General features: G+C 37.5%; 7 protein-coding genes and 1 pseudogene across 12 annotated transcripts in view; 2 read left to right on the top strand and 6 right to left on the bottom strand.

Annotated features, from left to right (window-relative positions):
* LOC104744344 lies at positions 250-1,000 on the top strand. Its single transcript, XM_010465381.2, has one exon. It carries the CDS (start codon positions 334-336, stop codon positions 850-852), a length of 519 nt encoding a protein of 172 aa, XP_010463683.1. The 5' UTR covers positions 250-333; the 3' UTR covers positions 853-1,000.
* Positions 1,148-3,908, bottom strand: LOC104744343 (stearoyl-[acyl-carrier-protein] 9-desaturase 5, chloroplastic-like). The gene is made up of 4 exons (XM_010465380.2): positions 3,609-3,908; positions 2,586-3,090; positions 1,804-2,244; positions 1,148-1,621 (listed from the first exon to the last, which is right to left on the bottom strand). Exons 1-4 carry the CDS (start codon positions 3,728-3,730, stop codon positions 1,499-1,501), a joined length of 1,191 nt encoding a protein of 396 aa, XP_010463682.1. The 5' UTR covers positions 3,731-3,908; the 3' UTR covers positions 1,148-1,498.
* Positions 4,056-5,916, bottom strand: LOC104744342 (stearoyl-[acyl-carrier-protein] 9-desaturase 2, chloroplastic). The gene is made up of 3 exons (XM_010465379.1): positions 5,706-5,916; positions 4,821-5,334; positions 4,056-4,715 (listed from the first exon to the last, which is right to left on the bottom strand). The coding sequence occupies exons 1-3, from the start codon at positions 5,858-5,860 to the stop codon at positions 4,146-4,148; spliced, it is 1,239 nt and encodes a 412-aa protein (XP_010463681.1). The 5' UTR covers positions 5,861-5,916; the 3' UTR covers positions 4,056-4,145.
* LOC104744341 (putative lipid phosphate phosphatase 3, chloroplastic) lies at positions 6,806-10,466 on the bottom strand. 5 transcript variants are annotated; one of them, XM_010465375.2, is made up of 9 exons: positions 9,759-10,061; positions 8,928-9,020; positions 8,285-8,506; positions 8,112-8,199; positions 7,896-8,005; positions 7,726-7,816; positions 7,433-7,621; positions 7,280-7,339; positions 6,806-7,197 (listed from the first exon to the last, which is right to left on the bottom strand). In XM_010465375.2, exons 1-9 carry the CDS (start codon positions 9,807-9,809, stop codon positions 7,007-7,009), a joined length of 1,095 nt encoding a protein of 364 aa, XP_010463677.1. In that variant the 5' UTR covers positions 9,810-10,061; the 3' UTR covers positions 6,806-7,006. The 5 variants fall into 5 exon arrangements, with proteins under 5 accessions (XP_010463677.1, XP_019092935.1, XP_010463680.1 ...); XM_019237390.1 differs by lacking the exon at positions 8,928-9,020 and adding an exon at positions 9,501-9,629 and having other exon boundaries at positions 9,759-10,056; XM_010465378.2 differs by lacking the exons at positions 8,928-9,020; positions 9,759-10,061 and adding an exon at positions 10,259-10,466.
* On the bottom strand, positions 10,758-12,733 carry LOC104744340 (putative Delta(7)-sterol-C5(6)-desaturase 2). Of its 2 annotated transcripts, none has more exons than XM_010465374.2 (3): positions 12,361-12,733; positions 11,291-11,596; positions 10,758-11,206 (listed from the first exon to the last, which is right to left on the bottom strand). In XM_010465374.2, the coding sequence occupies exons 1-3, from the start codon at positions 12,575-12,577 to the stop codon at positions 10,935-10,937; spliced, it is 795 nt and encodes a 264-aa protein (XP_010463676.1). In that variant the 5' UTR covers positions 12,578-12,733; the 3' UTR covers positions 10,758-10,934. The 2 variants fall into 2 exon arrangements, with proteins under 2 accessions (XP_010463676.1, XP_019092937.1); XM_019237392.1 differs by lacking the exon at positions 12,361-12,733 and adding an exon at positions 11,757-12,353.
* Positions 13,829-15,053, bottom strand: LOC109129046 (annotated as a pseudogene).
* Positions 16,632-17,842, top strand: LOC109129045. Its single transcript, XM_019236595.1, has 2 exons — positions 16,632-17,748; positions 17,805-17,842. The coding sequence occupies exons 1-2, from the start codon at positions 16,632-16,634 to the stop codon at positions 17,840-17,842; spliced, it is 1,155 nt and encodes a 384-aa protein (XP_019092140.1).
* The window catches only part of LOC104744339 (putative Delta(7)-sterol-C5(6)-desaturase 2), a 1,662-nt gene continuing 1,134 nt past the window's right edge, over positions 21,741-22,268 (bottom strand). The window contains exon 3 of the mRNA XM_010465372.2: positions 21,741-22,238. Within this exon, the coding sequence (XP_010463674.1) occupies positions 21,937-22,238 (302 nt within the window). The 3' untranslated portion in view covers positions 21,741-21,936. The remainder of the gene's footprint in view (positions 22,239-22,268) is intronic.

Genomic DNA, 22,268 nt, shown 5'->3' with positions numbered 1-22,268 from the left:
TATTGTTTGCTTCCTAATACTTATTGGACAAACGAGAACCCAACCAGGCCCAATGGGCCTGTCAGTCTAGATCTGAACAAACAGTAAAAGCAAAACACTAGCCGTTACGCAACACCGACACACACTCTGTCCGTGATCTGTCCTGCACTTGACTTCTGTAAACCCCAACGGTCATAATTGGAAAAATCCGACCGTTTAAATTTCTCTTTATATACCATCTCACTCCAATGTATACAGATTCATAACTCACAAATCACTACTCACTAGCTATCTTCTTCTTCTTGTCGATCTCCAAATCCAAATTTTTTAACATCAGATAAATCCAACATCATCATGGGTTTAATTCCTCAGCCACAAGAATCTAGCTTCTACACCCATAAACTCTTCCTCTTCTCAAACTACGTCCTCCTTGGTGCATCCTCAAGCTGCATCTTCCTCACACTCTCTCTCCGTTTAATCCCTTCACTCTGTGGTTTCTTCCTAATCCTCCTCCACGCCACCACAATCGCAGCTGCTGTCTCTGGCTGTGCAGCCGCATCTTATGGCAAGAACCGGTGGTACGCAGCTCACATGATCACTACTGTCCTTACAGCCATTTTCCAAGGCTCAGTCTCTGTTCTCATCTTCACCAACACTTCCAACTTCCTCGAGAGCCTTAACTCTTATGTCCGTGAGAAAGAAGCGTCTATGATCTTGAAACTAGCTGGCGGGCTCTGTGTTGTGATCTTTTGCCTTGAGTGGATCGTTCTTGTTCTCGCCTTCTTCTTGAAGTACTATGCTTATGTCGAAGGTGATGGTAATGGAGTTGCTATGAAGAGGACTGGTAAGGTTCAGAGTGACTTCGAAGTTTGAAGAAAACATGACTTCTTGTAGTGATTTTGTTTTGAGAGAAGAGTGTCTTGTATCAAATGTTAGTTTGATCTGTTTTTCAGAGTTTGGTTTATATGTATTGAAAAATTAAATTGGTTCATTACTTTGTTGATGATTCTACATATGGCTTTTTGATTTGGATTAAACTCACACTTTAGCAACATTGGTTACGAGTTCAAGAAGGTTAATTTATTTATATTACAAATACTAATAGGAACAAATTGAACAAATTAAGAACGGAAGGAGTATTTTACAACTGCCTAAACAAGCAAGGGGGAAAATACAAACCATTCTTTACTTAAAGAGAGAACATTATTATTTAAACTGATACAACAAAGATAGAATCAAAAAGGTAAAGCAAACTCGTAAGTCTTGTGTTCTTGGTAAACCATACATTATCACTAAGAGAACACTCAAAACATTTTTCTTTGGTACTTGACTGATGCAAACAAGAAACATTACCTAACCACATAACTTTATCTACAATGTTCCGTATAAAACAAAACATATTCAAATGAACTTTCGTGGTCTTAAAAACTGGTCCTTCATTGGTGAGAATGAGATGGTTGGGTGAAGACCTTTATGGCTTACCTGGGATAATTCGAAAGAGAAATGTGTACTAAACTTCTTAAGCCCTGATATTTCTACCAAATATCCAGCTGAATGGTATGTTTTTGGATGCTTCTTTGGCTCTTCCTTGAGCTCTCTCTTCAATTTTGCGGATTCTTGTAGGTAGTCCGCAGACAAAGTCCTGTCAAAGGCAATGATCAAGTCAGAATTCAAAGTTCAGGTCCTGATCAGATCTTCAAATACACAAAACATACTAAACAGTATATCTAATACAGTATTCATGACTTAAAACTACTACAAGATCATGATAAGTATTCACAAACAGGAGGTTTCATCACAGGAAGTTTCATAGAGGTAATTTACCTGGGCCCTGTGTCCTTCACTAGAAAGGCCTGACAAAGTCTCCACATTCCACCGTTCAACAAGAAACTCCAGAATATCAGCATAGTCCTTGGCTGTGTAGATACCAAGCCTCTGGGCAACAGTTGAAAAGTGCTCAAACAGGTTATCATCTTGGCCATCATACATTAAATGTGCAGGCATTGAGATCTTTTTCTTCATCATATCAGCCAAGCCCAAGATCGTGCCATCAGCGTCAATTTCAAAGAGCTTCTCTACAATCTTGGTGTAAGCAGTCTCATGACGCTTCTCATCAGCAGCAATGGTCCCGCATATCTGCGCAAGTTTCAGATCTCCACGATCTTTCGCTAGCCTGGCAGTGTTTCCATGAGAGATGAAGGTCGCTCTTTCTTGAAAGGATGTGTAGATGAAACCCAAGTAAGGATTGTTTTCAGTTTTTGGATCCTAGGAATAACATAAGACAAATCGATCAATCACATATTGAATATTAGGAATACAAAACTACAGAAAATGAAAAACTTTAAAGTGCTTCAAGTGGCAGCTAAGCTGGATCACTTTCATTCTATCTTCAGAACTTCAAACATAAACTATGGGTATGTTGCTAACATGATGATTTGTTAATAGTCATTGTGAAGTCAATTCAAGCCTAACTAAGAAATGTCAAGATAAGTTCCAAAAAGGTAAAGACTGATAAATGGTTCCAAGTTATTACTCTTTATGTTCCCCTACCTATTGTATCTTAACAGTCAAAATCAAATAAGCAGGCAACGATTAGCAGAGCTTACCATTCCAGAACCAATCAGATACTGAATTGTCTTCTCAATCTGCCTCATGTCTACACGACCAGAAAGATAAAGATACTTGTTAAGAAGATCACCATGTCTATTCTCCTCAGCAGTCCAAGCCCTGGTCCATATAGCCCAAGGAGTAGGACTTGCTCCTGTCTCATCCCTAACTCCATCCAAGGTGTTCAACATGGTCTGGTAAGTAGGAAGTGCTTCTTCAGTGATCATATCCCCAACAAGCACCACAAAATAGTCATCAGGAAGTTCCTTACACCTTTCTCTCAACTCCTTGACTTGGTCATAGAAACCTTCCGATTCAGGTTCCGGAAGAAAATCAGTCGGCTGCCATGATTTCTCAACAGGTTTCAAATAAGTCAAGAGGGTCTCATCAGCCCATCCTTCTAAAGACTTAAAGATCTCCAACTTTTCTGGCGGCATTGAATGTTTCACTTGGACATGCACCTCTCTAGGAGGGATATACAGTTTCCTTCCATTCGTAACCTCCCTGTAATAATAAAAAACCAAATAAAGTTTCAAAATTTCAAAAGGAGTTGAGCAGCTACTACATACACATCAATCCTGAACAACACCAAATAGTCTTTTACTTAACATGATAAACAAACAAGAGAATAAAATGAATAAGAAACTAATTAGCATAGTAGTAGTCTTATGGGCCAACAACCAAGTAACAAGAAAGTCATAAACACAAAACAATTCATGCATGCGTTCAGAACAAAGAAGAGAGATTAGCAAAATTTAATTTATGTTACTTAGTAGACAGACAATATTTTCCTTTGCATGTAAGGTACAGATTAACAAAATCAAACATTTTTCATACAAATGAGTCTCTGTGATCTAAACCAAGCTCGCAGATATATCTTAGTTAAAAATGAGATTGATGAAAACAGGAAGCTGGATCAACCAAAACCGGAGATTTATCATCGATACTCAAAAAGCAAACACCAGATCAGGACAAATTCAAAGCATTAAACAAATTCGAAATGAAGAGATTAAAAAACTCACGTAGCGGCAGAGCGAATCGTAGAAGCCATGAAAATTCTAGAAGATCTGGATCCCCTAACTTGACAAGGACGAAAGACGTAAGATGAAGGGGAGAAGACGATCCGATCCATAGCAATCGCCATTACTTCTTTTCTTCTTCTCTAACAAACTCAATCAATCGAATATGATCAATGAACAAAAGCAAAAAAAACGAATCACAGATGAAACAAGAAAAGTTTTCGATTATTTCTATGCTCTGAGAGGACTGTGAGAAAAAGAGACAAATGTGAAAGAAGAAGACCAAACACTGGGCGTGATGATCGAGCCACACCACGGACGGACAAATTAATACTATAATTGTTAACTTTTTCTTCTATCCCTCAGGTTCACTTCTAATTACGTCTATGCCACTCCTTCTTCGCTTATTTTCACAAAGCCCATGGGCCGTATGACATATTTAACCCAGTGTTTCACTAAAACGCAAGATCATTCAGCGTTTTATTATTTTGTTTACTTTACATTGTTTTAGAGTCCAAGTACAGTGAAAACGCAGTCGTTTTACAGTTTAACTTCTCTTCCGTAGATCCAGCTGAATGAAACAGAAGGTTTTGACCCAAGTTTGACTCTATCGTTAGCTCTTTCCTCTAACCTCCTGATCCTCTGCGGCAAGGTACACAGATAGTCCTGTGCTCTCCTTCCTTCACCGGACAAACCCGACCCTAACTTCTCCACCTCCCACCGCCGCAACAAAAACTCCAAAATCCCAGCGTAATCCGTCGCGGTATAAACCCCGATCCTCTGCGCCACGGCGGCGTAATGATCGAACAGATCTTCGTCGCGTCCGTCGTGCATCAGATGAGCCGGCATCGTGATCCGCTTCCTCATCATACTCGCTAGAGCCTGTACGGTTCCGTCGGGATCTATCTCGAATAGCTTCTCGACGATCCTTGTGTAAGCCGTCTCGTGCCGTTTCTCGTCCGCCGCGATTGTTCCGCAGATTTTGGCGAGCGTTGTGTCGCCGTAGGTCGTGGCTAGCCTCGCCGTGTTGCCGTGGGAGATGAACGTGGCTCTCTCTTGAAACGAAGTGTAGATGAAGCCATTGTAGGGATTGTTCTCAAATTTGGAGTCCTGAATAACAATTATAAAAAATTATCAATTAGACCCTAAAGAATTTATAATTTACAATTTGTGCACACAATATTTTTTAGTAGTATGAGATGATGAGAACGTTACCATGCCGGATCCGATAAGATATTGAATAGTTCTTTCAACATGTCGCATGTCAACACGACCTGATAAGTAAAGATACTTATTCAACAAATCACCGTGTCGGTTCTCCTCTGCCGTCCATGCTCTAACCCAAACCGCCCACGGTGTTAGACTCCCGCCGGTCTCGTCCTTGACGCCGTCGAGAGTGTTTAAAGTTGTTTGATAAGTTGGTAACGCTTCTTCGGTGATCATGTCTCCGACAAGAACTACAAAGTAATCGTCAGGGATCTCTCTCGTTCGATCTCTTAGCTCTTTTACTTGCTCGTAGAACCGGTCTTCGTCGTTGGTTTCGGGCAAGAAGTCTTGTGGTTGCCATGAAGTTTCAACGGGTTTGAGGTAAGGTAATAAGTTTTCTTGGGCCCAAGGTTCCATTGATTTGAAGATCTCGAGCTTCTCTTGTGTGATTGTGTGTGTCACTTGGTTTGGTACTTCTTTGATGGGTCGAAACGTCTTCTTGTTTGTTTCTTTACTCGTTTCTCTATAACATTTTTAAATTGTAAAAAAAATTGTTATTTTTGATCAGGTTTGTGCCTTTCAAAATGCAAATTGATTTGTATATATGAATTTTATCTCATTGATTTAACATATTTCCAAGTTCAATATAGAAAGAAAACAATAGTTAACTTTTTGATCACTTTTTTGTACCGTTTTGATTCGGTTTTGACAGGATTTGCGAATTAGACAAATATTTAAATACAATATGATCATCCAACACTTTTTCACTTCCATTGTCGAGAAGAAATATTCAATGACGTATACGACGGAATCAACCAATATAAAGCAAAAGTCTAAATTTATAATTTTATCAAAGAAATGGATTTGAAGATCTGAAAAAAGATAAAAACTCACCTAGGGTTTGTGGCAACACACGAAACTCGAAGAGGACGACGACGTGAAAAACTAGATCCCAAGCAAGTAGGGGGTGGAGAAGATACCGCCACCGCTGGAGTCTGCTTCGTCCTAGCCATCGTCATCGTCGAGTTCAAGAGCAAAGCCATCGTCATTTTCTCTCTCTTTTCTTCTTTCCCTTGTGCTTCTTGTGTTAAGAGGAGCAGAAGGAGCATATATATAATGAGTTGACAAAAGATTGAGTATTAAACATGTCACCCCTTAGCTGTAATTATTAGTCTTATTATATAGTTATATGATTAATTATTCACTTAAAAATATGCAACTATGCACTTGTGTGACATATGACGAGTCGTTTTTTTGGTTTTAAAAGTTTAAACGATATATGTTAAAAGATCTCTACTAAACGTAATTGCGAAGACATGAGATATTGTCAAACACATATATACAATATAATTTCTTCCGTTTGCATTCGCGTTTAAGTATTTCATCTTATATACAGTCGATCATTAATTTTGTGGTAATTATAAATTTATAAGCATATGTTAATATGATTACCAATACAAAACACAATTATTTGGTTTTACAATAAACAAAACATCACACGTTCGGATGGTATGTTTAGGCTCTTATAGTAGGTATTAACCGGATCGTTTTTTGGTATGTAATAAAGTTTCTGGTAACGCATGACATTTTGTAAAAAACAAATGGGCTTGATCGAGAAAGTTGGCGTGCTCGTGTCGTGTCTACTTGCCACGAAATTTTGGACATGTATATGCTAATATCTATACGAAATCAGACGTTACAACACTTGAAACATAAGAAAAGAACACGAAACTTAAATGTAATATTTAATCAGAGAATTGGAAGTATTCAACACATACAGAAACAAATAACAAAATAGATTATCAAGAAGAAACGATTCTAGATATATATATATTTTTTTTACTTATTTATTTCTTTGAGTTATTTGTTGTCAATGAATTATGCCGGACTTGAGTTTGATTGTGACCCAACAACAAAAGTGGTACACAGTTACAATTTACACATGTTTAGTGTTTCTAACCAAAAAATGATTTTCGATAATCCAGAGAGTGAACTAATGAAAAGCACAATACCGGACCCATTAATACTGGTCCCATCCATTTAAACTAAAAACCAAACGACTGTAGTTACTACTAAACTACTAGTTTATCTTACACAAATCTAGCAAAAGTAGTCAAACAAAGAATCAAAAGAACAAGAAAAAAAAGTGTCCTATTAAAAAATAAAAACCAGAGCAGCTTCAGCGTTTCTTCTACTCAGCCTCTACCAGTTTCTACATCTTCTTCTCTCCTCATACTCGGATTATCCACCAAATGTAAACCCATAAACCCACCGTCTTCTTCTTCTTCACCGTTATCACCTTGAGGCGGTTGCTGCACCGCTCCATTCTCGGTACCTTGAACTCTCGCAGCTTCCAACACTTGGAAGTAAGCATATGGTCCCCAACCTAGCACAATATCAAAACTTTAGATGATCAATTCACAATGTAAAAGATACATATTTTCAGCAAATCTGCAATTCGTTTGCACCTTCGGTGTGATATGGTGGCGGGAAAAACTGAAGATAACAGAATGTAGAGACCACAAGACCTGCGAGTTCAGATAATGGTATGAGGTTTGAATGTTGTTTAAAGGGAACAAGTAAGTTTTGACCTTTTTTTTGAGTAGAGAGTGGAAACAAACCTAGCAAGCCTCCTGCAAAGACGTCTGTCCAATGATGCCAATAGTCATCAACACGGGAAATACCGACCAGAGCTGCAAATAGCAAAGGGAGTATGACTATGCATAGCTTTGCAACATGGCCTTTACCGTCAAATGCTTGAATCTTTCCCGATAAGTAAAGCGACAGAAACCCCAACCCCGCAAAAGACCCTGCAAAAACAAATCAAAGCCACAGTTTAATAAAACCTAAACTTTCTTTTCGCCTAAAATGCTCAAAAAGACAAAGAAATAGAAACAGTTAAATAAGTCTTTACATGAGGTGTGCCCGCTTGGGAAGCTTTTGTGCCCTTCTCTTATGACGCTTTTATCACCATGGCATACAACATCTCCGAGGACATCATAAACCTGAGAAGCAAAAAAACGAGATTCAAGAGGCAGAACATAATTTAAAACGCGATAGTAAAACACATGGAGACATAGTTACAGCTTTGCCATCGGGAAAACAACGCCAGAAAAAGTCAGGACGTGGTCGACCAACTGCATTCTTGATTGCATCGGTAAGTACTGCTGTCACCAGAACGGAGTATAAGAGACCTGCACATGGAGAAAGGCCAACATTACTGTTGGTTAAACAAGTGAAATGAGAGAAGACGTTTTGAAGCAAACAGTACTCTCCAGCCTCTCCTTCAGAAATTCTTACCTAGCACAGCGTGATGAAGATCATAAACATCTCTTCGACGGAAATAGATAAAGATGAAGATTACCAAAGGCAACAGCATCGCATATACCTGTCATTCCGAAGAAAAGAAATGCCATTTATGTTGTGAAAAATGTATGAGGCCAATGTTAGAAGTTGACTTATTGGACGCTTACCGGGACAGACCAAATTGGTACAGTGTTACTTTTTAACGGGTAACTGAGATCAGTCATCATATCTTTCCCAACAAAGCGATAAAACGGGTGGATTATAAGGAGTCCGCCCTCGAGAATAACAAGTAACACGAGAATGATCCAATCATGCATGTGAGTCCTTGCAACAGTCATTCCATGGGACCTCACAGTGTGACCGCCTAGCTGTGCCTCTCTCATCCTGTGCTGCTTAGAGACAAAAAAAATACACCATGATCAAATAATTTTCCTTTCTCTCTGCACATTTCGATGTGACCACAATGATGGAAAAAAAGCAAACAATATAAGCAAGAAAGGTACTTGTAGCGTGTGAAAAGCAAAAACAAAGAATCGGCAAGAGATCGCTGTTGTGGGTCAAAACAGTTACATGGACTCGTAAGAAAAGCTTTTCATAGTATAAATGTATAATATTGAGTTCTCTAACAAAATTGACCTGGTGTATCACAGTACTATACTACAAACTTGTCAATAAATGTGAAGAAGAGATTTATAGATACTCCGATGTCTAAGTTATGGTATTCGTTGCAACACAAGATTAAGTTTTGATATACACTAGTGAGACTCGCCAAGAAATAGTTGGCGAAAAGACAAAAACAATTAGGGGTACCTCTTTACTATTAGGTTCTATGAGTGGAATGTCAGATGGTGAGACCAAATTATTAGCAGTTTCTGAAATCTCAGGCCCCCGGTTTGTCACAGCCTAAGATCATCCCAAGAAATCACACACTCTAATGGGTAAGAAGGTTTACAGGAAGATACAAAGAATACCACCTAATAAGAACCAGTCAAGTAACAAGATTATGGAAGAACCAGTCCTAAGAAGACTTGATTAAAGAAGCATTTTAGATTGAACAGCGAAATTTCTTCATTGGTTTGGTATAGAAAAGCGGCTATGCGTAAAGCTAAAGACATGATGTTATCTTAAATCAAGCAAAAGGAACAAAAGGATTGTACAATTCACAGCTAATCATACAAATCCTGTAATCCGGTGAGATGGGGTTAGGTCAAACATTGGTTTCTTCTATATTAACCACCTGATATAATATAACTATTCCCCTGTTCAATCAATCAATCTGGAAACAAACAAAATTCACACCAAAAGATATCACTTATCTGCAAAGAACTCAAACCACAGAACCACAAGAGAGAAAAACAGAGAAGATTCAAAAGAGATTCTTACTCGCTTAGAACAAGACCATGACTAAAGAAGACTATGACCACCAAAACGAATCTGGCTGGAACCAAGAAAAAGGCTCTAACTTCACCAAACAATCTACAATGAGATCCAAGAAAAAGGCTCTAACTTCACCTAAATATTAGGAGAAACCAAACACGACCGTGACGGAACTACATCAATTCTAAAGTAGAGAGTCAAAAGCAAAAAAACCCACCAATTTAAAAACTTTTACCAAAATCATTGACAAGAGAATTAACAAACCTGATTAAAACCCCCAAAATTCGGAAAACAAGGAAAACTGAAGCGAGCCATTGCGTTGTAACAAACACTTATAAAAGTCTCAAAAATTAGATGAAAAGGAGCAATCAAAGAGTCTCTACTGTCCGAAAAGTAGAGAAAGAATTAAGAAAGAGAGAGAGACAATAAACTTCATCCTTAGTAGTTAGTAGATGAAATGAAATCCCCCAATTCAACATTACAGTAATTGGGAAAAGAGCGATAAGTAGAGAGACAAAACAGTGACACCTCTAAGGACAAATCTAATCAACACACAAGTGGGAGTGGTCAATATAAATATTTTTTTGGGTATATCTTACAAAGACCCCATGTGAAAGGAACGACCTTTATGCCCTCAAGGTTCATGAATATGCAAAAAGATGATTTTTAATATGAAATTACAGAAGAAAAATTTACCAGAGACTCTCTCTAGTCAAATCAATAAAGGAGTTTCTTTTTTTGGGGCGAGAAAGAAAGATTTATACCTGACGTTGGTTGATCGACTCGCCTTAAAATTGTTTTGGTGCTTAGCAGAAAAGGTGTATTATACTTTCATGGCGGATGAAAGAGAAGAGAGGACACGCGGTTTTGTAAATTTCGATGCTTTGGGTGTAATTTTTTAGGTTAATTTGTTGTGTTATGAAAATTTTATTGCTTTTCAAAATTATTCAATCTTAACCGACAAAAAAGGAAACTTTGCTTCATATACAGATCAATCATATCTTGAGCAAAACTCACCTCCCTATTTAAAATTTTACGATTTTGGGAAACTTCAAAGATGACTGTTGTAAACCTCTCTGGCTAGATTTTTGGGTAGAGTTTGACTTTTTGACACCGCAAATTTATATACACAATTGATCTTAAACAAGATAGACCTATTTTAAATCCTTCAGATTTTTAAAAAATCTATATAAAGAAAAAATATATATCCTGCAATTAAAGAAAGTTAATTATAAATTTCTTATGAGAATTTTAGAAAAGGAAAGTCAGAAACTTTGCATCAAATTATGCTGGTCATATGTTTCTAATTCCAACAAAAGTGATTTGAAAGGTTTAAGAGTCACGAGAAGAATATTCAAACATAGGAAGAAGAAGAAAGATGTGAACTTTTGAACATTCTCATTATTGTGTTTTCTCCTTGTAACTGTCTTCTTCTAAGAGTCAGAGAGGATCCTTAAGAGAGCCAAACATCCAATCCATCCATATGGTATAATGACCATAGTTATGTTTGTACGTCGTGTGGTGTATGGTATGGTATCCTGCACCCATTATAGGCCAGATGTTGCCGTGGATGCAGTCATGGATGTTTGTTGTCCATATCGCTTCTATGAACAAAAGACTCAGATGTGTTATAAGATGAATCGGCACTATAAACAGCGCTATCACGTGCGGTACAGCTTGAAGTATCCCATCCAACGGATGCAATGCTAGCCCTGGAAAAGCCAAAATTAACGTTAATTAAGTAACCATTGATACAACATATTCTTGATGAGTTTAGATTGAAAGCATAGACTTACCGGCAAATGGAGAGAGTGTGTTTTGCTTGTTGTACATATGATGGATCGCATGGAGATGCTTATAGAGAAATTTAATGTCATGAAGCTCTTTGTGAACCCAATAAATCCCAAACTCAACTAAAACAAGATAGATAGCTATGTAGAGGAAACAGAGGAACCAGTTGAAATGGTCAAGTGTGGAGTAACATTTGGTCCAACCATGCTCGATCATATACTCAGAGACAGTTGGAAGAAGAGTGTACCAAGGCATAGCCTTCATTGCCACATATATTTGCAAAAGCATAGCCTTTCTTGTAGGAACGGAATCTGAACACAAAATAGAGAAGAAACCCCGGCCCACAAGAAACAGAGCTAAGAACCACAATATTTCAATTTCAAGGAATTGTATACAAGCTTAAAATGAATAGAACACCTATTATGTTAAGTACAATTGAGCACAACAAACTTTCATTACAATGTTCAGTACCTCATGAAGCATCTAGCATAATCAGATTTGAGCTTTCATCGGGAGATTAAAAATTCAACTTAAAGATTCAAAGTTGAGAAATAACTAATTCTTACTTCCTTTTAACTTTTAAGCCCTGGCCCTTTTTTGAAAATAAAAACTAAAAAATGAAAATTTAAGACTAATTAAAATGAGAAGAAGAAAAGAACTGAAAGTAACCGTCAGAATCCATGCAAGAGGGTAATTCGTTCGTTAAATTGAAACGTGTGACAGAATCCATTAGGCGATATAATCGAAAGGGATCAAGAAAATACTTTAATTACTAAGCAAATGAGAAGTACTAGAAGACAAGAGCTAAAAGTGATTAAACAGTAAGAAGAAAGAAAAAAAATGTAACGTTCAGGCGATATAATCGAAAGGGATCAAGAAAAAACTTAAAAGAGTAATCAAATGAGAAGTACTAGAAGACAAGAACTGAAAGTTATTAACAGTAAGAATATGCATGCAAGAGGGTAATGCTCGTCAAATTGAAACGTATTTATCATGTATGACAGAATCCATCAGGCGATATAATCGAAGGTTTAAAACAGAACATATATCGAAATTCAAAAAAAAAAAAAGTCACCTTTGGGAACGTAAACGTTGAGTTTAAGATAATAGATGTAGAAGCACCAGAGGAAGCCGGAGATGAAGTAGAGCATGTTTGCGGCGAGGTAATTCCGGAGCCATGTCTGGAGGAAATGTGGTAAAGGTTCCCACAGACTAGCCGGCAAAAGGTGACTCAGAACCATTTGGTTGTAAAAAGAGGTCTCCTTGACGAAGGGGTTATGATCTGCCGCCATGAGAAAGCGCCGAGAATATATGGCCAAGAGGAGGAGCTTTGAGATCTGTTGCTACAATTTCGAATGAAACACTTATAAATATTTCTATGAGTTACTTTATTACAACATAGAAAGAGGTTTAAGAGTGATTACAACATTCAAATGTCTATTTATTTAAGTACAACAAAGTGATTGGAAAGGCTTAAGAGTCACGACAACAACAACGTAACATATGAAAAAGAGACATGTGTATGCATGCCACTCGAGCACACTTAGTCACTTACCAAACCAAAAATTGAAAGAAAGAGAAAAGAAAAAGAAAAAAAAAAAAAAAAAAAACCATGGGANTACCTTGATCTCCGACTTCTCACAACGCCTCTGGGAACTGTATCTTATCTTCTTCCAACCCACATGAATCTCAAATTAACGAAACTGTTGTTTTACCTTGTGTAACAAGGCATATATGTATATATTTACAGTATATATGTATATAGGTTGTTGACAATACCACCCACCACTAAAAAGCTTTTGTATATATATCACTCTAAAAGAAACAATTGGTTATCGTTTGACTACGTACAATTCTTACAAGTATATATAGATTTGACTAATAAAAGCCGATTTTAGTACTCGGTTCAAACCAACATATAATTTTCTTTGATGCGCATAACTGAGGGGACAAAAAAAACATTTGAAAACATCAAAAAAAAAATTAAAATAGTAAGGGGTTCTACGTTCTTGGCTAGTAACAAGAGGATTCTAAAAGTTTTAACTTTTAATATACTGCTCTGATTTCACTTTCTAAGTTTCAAAATATATCTGATCAATTGTAAAGAGAACGATAATTTTTCTTGAATTTAATTTTAACATTACATTCAAAAGAAAAAAAAAATATAGTAAGGGGTTAATATAAATCTCTTTGGTAAAAATTATGTAAATTTACTTTAGCAAAAATAAATAAATAATGCAACATTTGGCAAATCTCATATTGTGACACGCATGGAATTTAGTTTTGGACGAATTTACGTATAGCTTCATCGCGGTCCACCGATCCCTCACATGTCACACATGCATCTAAAGGATCCTTTTTCCAAAGAGTAAATCCGCCAGGAAACGCATGCATCATATACAAATTTAATTTAGTATGAAAAGAAGATGTTATTATTGTATATAATATTGTAATATGAAAACTTTGACCCAAAAAAAAAAAACAAATATAATATGAGAAGATGTTATAAAATTATTGTATCATCAAGCACATTCTGAAATGTGTTACGTAAGTCTCACGTCCTCTACATGGTCTAGAAACATTATAACCCCATTTAACTCAGTCGTTCCCATCCCTTGGATTTCAACTACTCTGATAGTTTTCCTCTCCAAACTGTAGCATAAAACATAGAAAGGGTCGTGCGGACGATCCGGCGAGAACACAATTTCATTTGTAGTACTAATCACCCCAATAAAACGTAAAACTTCCCATTTACTTATATACTGCCACAGAGGAGGCAATTCGTAAACAAACTTGGACCATTCGTGTTTATCTGAGTCTTTTAGAATCCACATCTCAAAACTTCTAAGTCTTCCACAAATGTAAGAACGCCCTTCCGACGAAAATGAAGCCAATTTACCATTGTAGTTAATCAGAGTTGTTCCACTAGCCACTGCTTTGATGAAAGGTTCCATGACTTTGATAAAGCTGAACGTCTCTGACTTAACATCAAAGCAAACTATCATAGACATATGTGAAGATGCGTCGACAGAAGCTCGGTAATACAAAACACCATTAATTAATGCATACCCCCTCAGAGTTAGGAAAATGAGGTATGCAACATTCGATCATGCTCCATGAAAGTTTCTTAGTTCCTAATAATTTTAGAACTTGATGCTCAACAGAAATCCCATCTCTTAGGGTCATTGAAAGTACCTTGAATTGTTTCTCCATCGGATCATACCCAAAATAGCTATTTATATATAACCTCGTCTTTGTCTTTGGTTTCGGTAAAGTTAAGGTTTGTCTGGTGGTAGGGTTACATATCACCGAGACCAACTTGAACTTCTGCACATCTCGAACAAAGACAAGGCCATGGATAGGACTAATAATATCACAAAAATTATTACGGCAGGGAATTTTCATATGAAAAGTGGCAGCTAAAGGAGACGATCTCTCATATGGATGTTGAGGCTGAGGTGTCGAGAAGACGACCAGCTCTCTGTGTCTCACGCAAGCGAACAATAGCTTCGGTCGAGCAGAAGATTTGGTCAGGAACAACTCGGTGAAATAGGGAAGTCTAAGTATAGAAAACCAGAGCTTCGATACGCAGCTACATATGGCTATAGATTTTGCTGATAATCTAGAGAATATGTCCATCATGACATCAATTGGGACCGGTACTTCTGAGTTTTCTAGAGCATTAGTTGAGTTTGAAGTAGGTACTCGTGAGTGCTTTCCAAGGATGGTTCGAGGATCCTCCGAGACGTTCAGCCGCCGCGATTTCATGGCTGCGTTAACTAAATCCAGGCTATATATCTACCAAGAAAAAGATAATTCTCTAGTGCTAACGTGTGACGAGCAAGGGAGAGAGATAGAGAGAGAGAGAGAGAGAGAGGAGAAGAGAGAGAGAAAAGATATCGTGATTACATAGGTCACCCTACCGTACGAACCTCCGATATATATATATGGGCCCTAAACTTGGGCTTTATTATTATTCTAACCAAGAAGTCAAGAACAGACATTCGAAACCTGACCCATATCGACATATCCAATGGTGAGGGGTTATTATCAAATTTTTATTATTAAATTTCGAATTTGTCAATGTTGAAGAACCCATGGGGACTAGTGGTTAAAATACCTTCTACAATGGTAAAACACTAAGAGGGGTTATTGGTTCTATGATTTTAATGGATTTGGAAATCCAGACAAAAATGATGTGTTATTCAATCATTAATTTTAAAATACTTATCAAAATGATGGGTTATTGGTTCCATGATTTACAAATACTTGTTAAAATCCCATGTTATTCATTCAATGATTTGTTTTTAGATTTTAAAATCCACATTATGTTTTAAATGGATTTGAATGGATTTGAAAGTGTAAAATAGAAGGATTCAAATCCAAGGATAAAACATGTTATTTCAAAATCCATGTATTTTGATTTCTAGAATTTACAATTCCATATGGATTTATAAATTACCTCTCCAATAACACCCCCTTAATCTCATGAGAGATTTTAAGAATTTTTTGAATAAATAAGTGTAATTGGGGTTTGAAGAGTTCATAGTCACATAAAAAAAAACTTGTCAAATGCAAAACAGAGATTCATGAACTTCTGCAGTGACAAATGCTAATTTCAACCATAGAAACAAGGTTTAGGCATTCAACATATGACGGAAGATGCTATAGCCAAGAATTGGTTTCTGAATACTCACCATCTAGAATCTGTCCCATATACGCTGCAGTACAGCCTGAAGTATTTCGTCCAACGGATGGAATGCGATCGAGCCCTGGAAACGCTCGTTAAAATTATGCATTCTCACCATTATGCATTCTAACTTGGTGAGAATGCATGCAAGAGGGTAACGCTCGTCAAATTGAAATGTATGATAGAATCCATCAGGCGATATAGCCGAAGGTTTAAAACAGAACATCTAAATTCAAAAAAAGTCACCTTTGTATTAGAGTATAGAATATACTTGTATATAGATTGGTTAAGGGCTCGGGAATGTCCGGTTTATTAGCTTAACTTAGATTGATTTAGTTAATCAATATTACTGGTTAATACCGGTTAAGATCACATGTATAGCATAAAGATCTTGTAACAAACTCTTGAGATCATTAATGAGAATCTGAGTTTATTCATCTTTCTCTCTCGATTCTGATTCAACTGATATGGTATCAGAGCAATTTCAAGCTCGTTTGATCTCTGATTCGTATTCTTTCCCAGATTATTCTTGTTTCCTTCATTGATTTGGCGTATTGATTCCGGATCTGTGCAAAATTTGAACTCAAGCAGAGGAGATTCTTGTTTCCAGCTTCAGATTTCATAGAAATTGCACATTTGAGCTTCGATTACGTCCAATGGTGAAACAGAAGAAGAAGATGACTGTTCGCAACGCTTCACCGGAGTCGGATTACTCACCGATGAAGACTCGAGCTGGATCCTCACATCCAGCGGACGATGACATCGCGTTGACACCACATCCGAAATTTGCGGCGGTTCGCGGCAGATCCACCACAATTTCTGAAGAAATTGAGTCGTACAGCAACGCTCATAGTCCTTTCTTCTTACACGCATCGGATCACCCAGGTCTTTCCATAGTCTCACATACTCTTGATGGATCGAACTATAACAACTGGTCTATTGCTATGCGTATGAGTCTCGATGCTAAGAACAAGATTAGTTTTGTTGATGGTTCATTACCTAGGCCAGAGATAGATAGTCAAATATTCAAGATATGGAGTCGCTGCAACAATATGGTTAAGGCTTGGATTCTGAATGTTGTCAATCAGGAGATATACGATAGTATATTATACTATGATGATGCTGCTGAAATGTGGAATGACTTGTTTTTGAGGTTTAGAGTCAGTAATCTTCCAAGGAAATATCAGCTTGAACAGGCAATCAGCACACTGAAACAGGGAAACTTGGATTTGTCAGCCTATTACACCAAGAAGAAAACACTTTGGGAACAATTGGCAAATACCAAGCTAACTACTGTGAAGAGGTGTAACTGCGACCATGTCAAGGAGTTGATGGAAGAAGCTGAGACAAGCAAGATCATTCAGTTTCTTATGGGACTGAATGATAATTTTGCCAATATACGTGGTCAGATTCTGAATATGAAGCCAAGGCCAAGTCTGACAGAGATATATAATATGCTTGATCAAGATGAGAGTCAGCGGATTGTGGGAGGATCAACAATGAGTAATCTCCCTAATCCAGTTGCTTTCCAAGTTCAATCAAACTCTGTTCCAGACCAGTCAAAAGTGTTCTTAGCACACAATGGTTTTCAGAAACCGAAATGTTCCCATTGCCATAAGGTTGGCCATACTGCAGATAAGTGTTACAAGCTCCATGGTTTTCCTCCGGGATTTGGTTCTAAGTGGAAGAAACCTCAAACCATTGGGACTACAAACCTTGCTGCTACACAATATCAATCTCAGATTGATCAGAAGGAGAATGTGGAGTCTACTTGTGAAGAAATGTCTACTGATCAGATTCAAAGTGTGATTTCGTATCTGAGTTCCAAGCTTCACACCTCTACTGCAACAACAACCACACCTCCTAATCCTTGTGCTTCGCCTTCAACCTCTGTACCTGTAATCTCACAGATTTCAGGTACCTTCCTGTCACTATATTCCAATGCCTACTATGACATGCTAGTCTCTTCTCTATCTAAAGAATCAGCTGTGTCTCCTAGGGCTTGGGTAATAGATTTAGGGGCTACTCATCATGTTACTCACAATAGAAGCCTTTATGTAGATTTTAAACCTTTAGATAAGACCTTCGTTACTCTTCCCAATGGTTATACTGTTAGGATAGTGGGTATAGGTTTTGTCCAATTAACTGATACTATCATTCTGCATAATGTGCTTTATATTCCTGAGTTCAAGTTTAATTTGATCAGTGTTAGTGTTTTGACTAAAACTTTGAACACTAAAGTGAGTTTTACATCTGATGAATGCTTTATTCAGGATCTTACACGGGAGTTGATGATTGGAAAAGGGATTGAAATTGGAAATTTATACGTATTGCATTTCAATGAGTCTACGCATACTGTTTCTTTAAAAGGTATTGTCTTACCTTCTACTATTGTTCCTGTTTGTTCTAGTGTCATTGTTGATCCAATTATATGGCATAGACGCCTTGGACACCCTTCTCAATCTAAAATAGATTTACTTTCTGATGTATTGAGTCTGAAAAATATAAAAGGAAATAAAGAAAAGTCAGTTTGTCATGTTTGCCATTTGTCTAAACAAAAGCATTTACCATTTCAAGTTAGACAAAACATGTGTAATGCACCATTTGAATTAGTACATATAGATACTTGGGGTCTATTCTCGGTAGAAACCAAAGATGGTTATAAATACTTTTTAACTATTGTAGATGATTTCACTCGAGCAACTTGGATTTATTTGATGAAACTGAAATCTGATGTTTTACATGTTTTTCCTACTTTTATTAACATGATTGAAACTCAATACAAAACAAAACTGAAGTCTGTGCGTTCTGATAATGCTCATGAATTAAAGTTCAATGCATTATTTTCTGAAAAAGGCATCATGTCATATCATTCTTGTCCAGAAACTCCAGAGCAAAACTCTGTTGTAGAAAGGAAGCATCAGCATATTTTAAATGTTGCTAGGGCTCTTCTTTTTCAATCAAATGTTCCTTTAGAATTTTGGGGTGATTGTGTCTTAACAGCTGTTTTCTTAATCAATAGGTTACCTACTCCAGTTCTAGGCAATAAGTCTCCTTTTGAGAAGTTAACTAGTAAAACACCAGAGTATCATTCTTTAAAGAGTTTTGGGTGTTTGTGTTATAGTTCTACATCTCCTAAGCTTAGACATAAGTTTGAACCTAGAGCTAAAGCCTGTGTTTTTCTAGGATATCCTAGTGGTTATAAAGGGTACAAGCTATTAGATTTGGAGACACATGCTGTTTCGATTTCACGACATGTCATATTTCATGAGGATATTTTTCCCCTTGTCTCATCTAATATCACGGATGATTCAAGAAATTTCTTTCCTCTATTACACTCTCCTGCTACCCCCGATGTTTTGCCTATAGCGCAAACATCTTCCAGTGCACATCAACATCAAGATGTGTCATCTTCTGAGATAGTTATTCCTTCTGAATCTCTATCTCGCAGAAAAAGAAAACCCCCAAAACACATGCAGGACTTTCATTGTTATAACTTTACTAGTACTATTCCCTATCCTATCTCCAACTATATCTCTTATTCATATATATCTGAGCCTTTTCGTGCCTTCATTAATACCATCACTAATGACATTGTTCCCCAAAGATATTCAGAGGCTAAGGATTATGATGTGTGGTGTGATGCGATGAAAGAGGAGATTGGTGCGATGAAACGGACTAACACTTGGAGTTCGAGCAGTTTACCACCTAACAAGAAGGCTATTGGTTGTAAGTGGGTCTTTACAATCAAATATTTTGCAGATGGAAGCATAGAACGGTTTAAGGCCAGACTGGTTGCAAAAGGTTATACACAAGAAGAGGGTTTAGATTATGAAGAGACCTTCTCACCTGTTGCTAAGTTGGCTTCTGTTCGTTTGATGTTTATGATGGCAGCTAAGATGAATTGGTCTGTTAGTCAGATAGACATTTCTAATGCTTTCTTAAATGGAGATTTGGATGAGGAGATATATATGAAAGTTCCTCCAGGTTATGCAGAATTAACAGGCGAGGTCATGCCATCTAATGGAGTTTTGCGACTACACAAGTCAATTTACGGCCTGAAGCAAGCTTCAAGGCAGTGGTTTCTCAAGTTATCTGCTACGTTGTGTAGAATGGGATTCACGAAGTCAGTAGGAGAACATACTCTGTTCATCAAGTATGATTCTGGAGTTATCATGGGAGTATTGGTATATGTAGATGACATCCTTATTGTGAGCAGCAGTGATGATGCAGTGAGTGATTTCAAAGAGGAACTAAAATCATTCTTCAAGCTGCGTGATTTAGGACCTGCAAAATATTTTCTTGGTATCGAGATTGCACGGTCAGCTAAAGGTATCACTCTCTGTCAAAGGAAGTATATTTTGGAATTGTTATCTACAACAGGTTTCCTTGGATGTAAACCCAGTTCTACTCCAATGAATCCTGATGTGAAGTTAAACAAAGAAACTGGTATCTTGTTACCAGATTCTACAAGGTATAGAAAGTTGGTGGGGAAACTCATGTATTTGCAGATCACGAGACCTGACATAGCATTTGCAGTTAATAAGCTTTGTCAGTATTCTCATGCTCCTCGAGATACTCACATGAAGGCTGTTCAACAAGTTTTACAGTATTTGAAAGGAACGGTTGGACAAGGCATGTTCTATGCGGCTGATGCTAAGTTTGATCTGCGAGGGTTTTCTGATGCAGACTGGGGAACCTGCACTGATGATCGACGGTCTGTCACGGGATATTGTATGTTTGTTGGTGATTCTCTGGTTTCATGGAAATCGAAGAAGCAAGACACAGTTTCTCAAAGCTCTGCAGAATCTGAATTTAGAGCAATGGCATTGGCGACAAAGGAGCTCATTTGGCTTTCTCGTCTTCTGGTGGATTTGAAGGTCCCGTTTAAACCACCTGTTTATCTCTATGGTGATAACACTGCAGCTTTACACATTGCCAACAATTCTGTTTTCCATGAAAGAACGAAACATGTGGATTTGGATTGCTACAAGATCAGAGAAGAGATTGACTCTGGTTTTCTCAAGACAATGTATGTCAAAACAGGGTGTCAGTTGGCTGATGTCCTCACTAAACCACTACATCCAGCTCAGTTCATGGAAATAATCTCCAAGATGGGTGTTTACAACATTTTTGCACCTTCATCTTGAGGGGGGCTATTAGAGTATAGAATATACTTGTATATAGATAGGTTAAGGGCTCGGGAATGTCCGGTTTATTAGCTTAACTTAGATTGATTTAGTTAATCAATATTACTGGTTAATACCGGTTAAGATCACATGTATAGCATAAAGATCTTGTAACAAACTCTTGAGATCATTAATGAGAATCTGAGTTTATTCATCTTTCTCTCTCGATTCTGATTCAACTGATACTTTGGGAACGTAAACGTTGAGTTTAAGGTAATAGATGTAGAAGCACCAGAGGAAGCCGGAGATGAAGTAGAGTATGTTTCCGGCGAGGTAATTCCGGAGCCAGGTCTGGAGGAAATGTGGTAAAGTTTCCCATAGACTCGCCGGCAAAAGATGACTCAGAACGATTCGGTTGTAGAAAGTGGTCTCAGTGACGAAATGATTATGATGTGCCGCCATGAAAAAGCGCCGAGAGTAGTCAAACTGTGCTTAAGCGTTACTGGGCATGCGTTTGAGAGAGAGAGAAAGAGAGAGAGAGCTAGAGAGCTAAAGAGCTAGAGAGAGAGAGAGATGGCCAAGAGGAGGAGCTTTGAGATCTGTTGCTACAATTTCGAATATAACAAACTTATACTGTAATATCTATATAATGTACTTTATTACAACATAGAAAGAGGTTTAAGAGTGATTACAACATACACATGTCTATTTATTTAAGTACAACAAAGTGATTGTAAAGGTTTAAGAGTCACGACAACAACAACGTAACATATGAAAAGAGACATATGATCATATGAAGAAGAGACATATGAGCATTGAACATTCACACTTTTTATTTCTCCTTGAAACTGTCTTCTTCTTCTGCTAAAGGAGCCTTAAGAGAGCCAAACATCCAATCCATATATATGGTGTAGTGACCATAGTTATGCTTGTATGTCTTGTGGTGTACGGTATGGTATCCAGCACCCATTACTGGCCAGATGTCGCCGTGGATGCAGTCATGGATGTTTGCTGTCCATAACCCTTCCAAAAACAGAAGAATCAGGTGTGATCTGAGATGAATGGGCACGATGAACAGCGATATCACGTGCGGTAGTGACTGAATTATCCCGTCCAACGGGTGGAATGCGTACGCTGGAAAACCAAAAAAAAAAAAAAAAACGT

Source organism: Camelina sativa, chromosome 15, assembly GCF_000633955.1.
Source record: "Camelina sativa cultivar DH55 chromosome 15, Cs, whole genome shotgun sequence".
Lineage (NCBI taxonomy): Eukaryota > Viridiplantae > Streptophyta > Magnoliopsida > Brassicales > Brassicaceae > Camelina > Camelina sativa.
Note: the sequence above shows the minus strand (reverse complement) of the source record. Positions and strands in the feature narration are given on the sequence as shown.

Coding starts and splice junctions, on each gene's coding strand:
- LOC104744344 (XM_010465381.2), top strand. CDS start 334: ATGGGTTTAATTCCTCAGCCACAAGAATCTAGCTTCTACACCCATAAA.
- LOC104744343 (XM_010465380.2), bottom strand. CDS start 3,730: ATGGCGATTGCTATGGATCGGATCGTCTTCTCCCCTTCATCTTACGTC. Junction 3,091..3,608: donor ACGATTCGCTCTGCCGCTAC/GTGAGTTTTTTA, acceptor TTATTATTACAG/GGAGGTTACGAATGGAAGGA. Junction 2,245..2,585: donor ATCTGATTGGTTCTGGAATG/GTAAGCTCTGCT, acceptor TGTTATTCCTAG/GATCCAAAAACTGAAAACAA.
- LOC104744342 (XM_010465379.1), bottom strand. CDS start 5,860: ATGACGATGGCTTTGCTCTTGAACTCGACGATGACGATGGCTAGGACG. Junction 5,335..5,705: donor TGTGTTGCCACAAACCCTAG/GTGAGTTTTTAT, acceptor AAAATGTTATAG/AGAAACGAGTAAAGAAACAA. Junction 4,716..4,820: donor ATCTTATCGGATCCGGCATG/GTAACGTTCTCA, acceptor ATTGTTATTCAG/GACTCCAAATTTGAGAACAA.
- LOC104744341 (XM_010465375.2), bottom strand. CDS start 9,809: ATGGCTCGCTTCAGTTTTCCTTGTTTTCCGAATTTTGGGGGTTTTAAT. Junction 9,021..9,758: donor ATTTTGGGGGTTTTAATCAG/GTTTGTTAATTC, acceptor GGATGATCTTAG/GCTGTGACAAACCGGGGGCC. Junction 7,622..7,725: donor CCCAAGCGGGCACACCTCAT/GTAAAGACTTAT, acceptor TTGTTTTTGCAG/GGTCTTTTGCGGGGTTGGGG.
- LOC104744340 (XM_010465374.2), bottom strand. CDS start 12,577: ATGGCGGCAGATCATAACCCCTTCGTCAAGGAGACCTCTTTTTACAAC. Junction 11,597..12,360: donor CAACGTTTACGTTCCCAAAG/GTGACTTTTTTT, acceptor TTTTGTGTTCAG/ATTCCGTTCCTACAAGAAAG. Junction 11,207..11,290: donor CACACTCTCTCCATTTGCCG/GTAAGTCTATGC, acceptor TGGCTTTTCCAG/GGCTAGCATTGCATCCGTTG.
- LOC109129045 (XM_019236595.1), top strand. CDS start 16,632: ATGGTGAAACAGAAGAAGAAGATGACTGTTCGCAACGCTTCACCGGAG. Junction 17,749..17,804: donor GGAGAATGTGGAGTCTACTT/GTGAAGAAATGT, acceptor CTGAGTTCCAAG/CTTCACACCTCTACTGCAAC.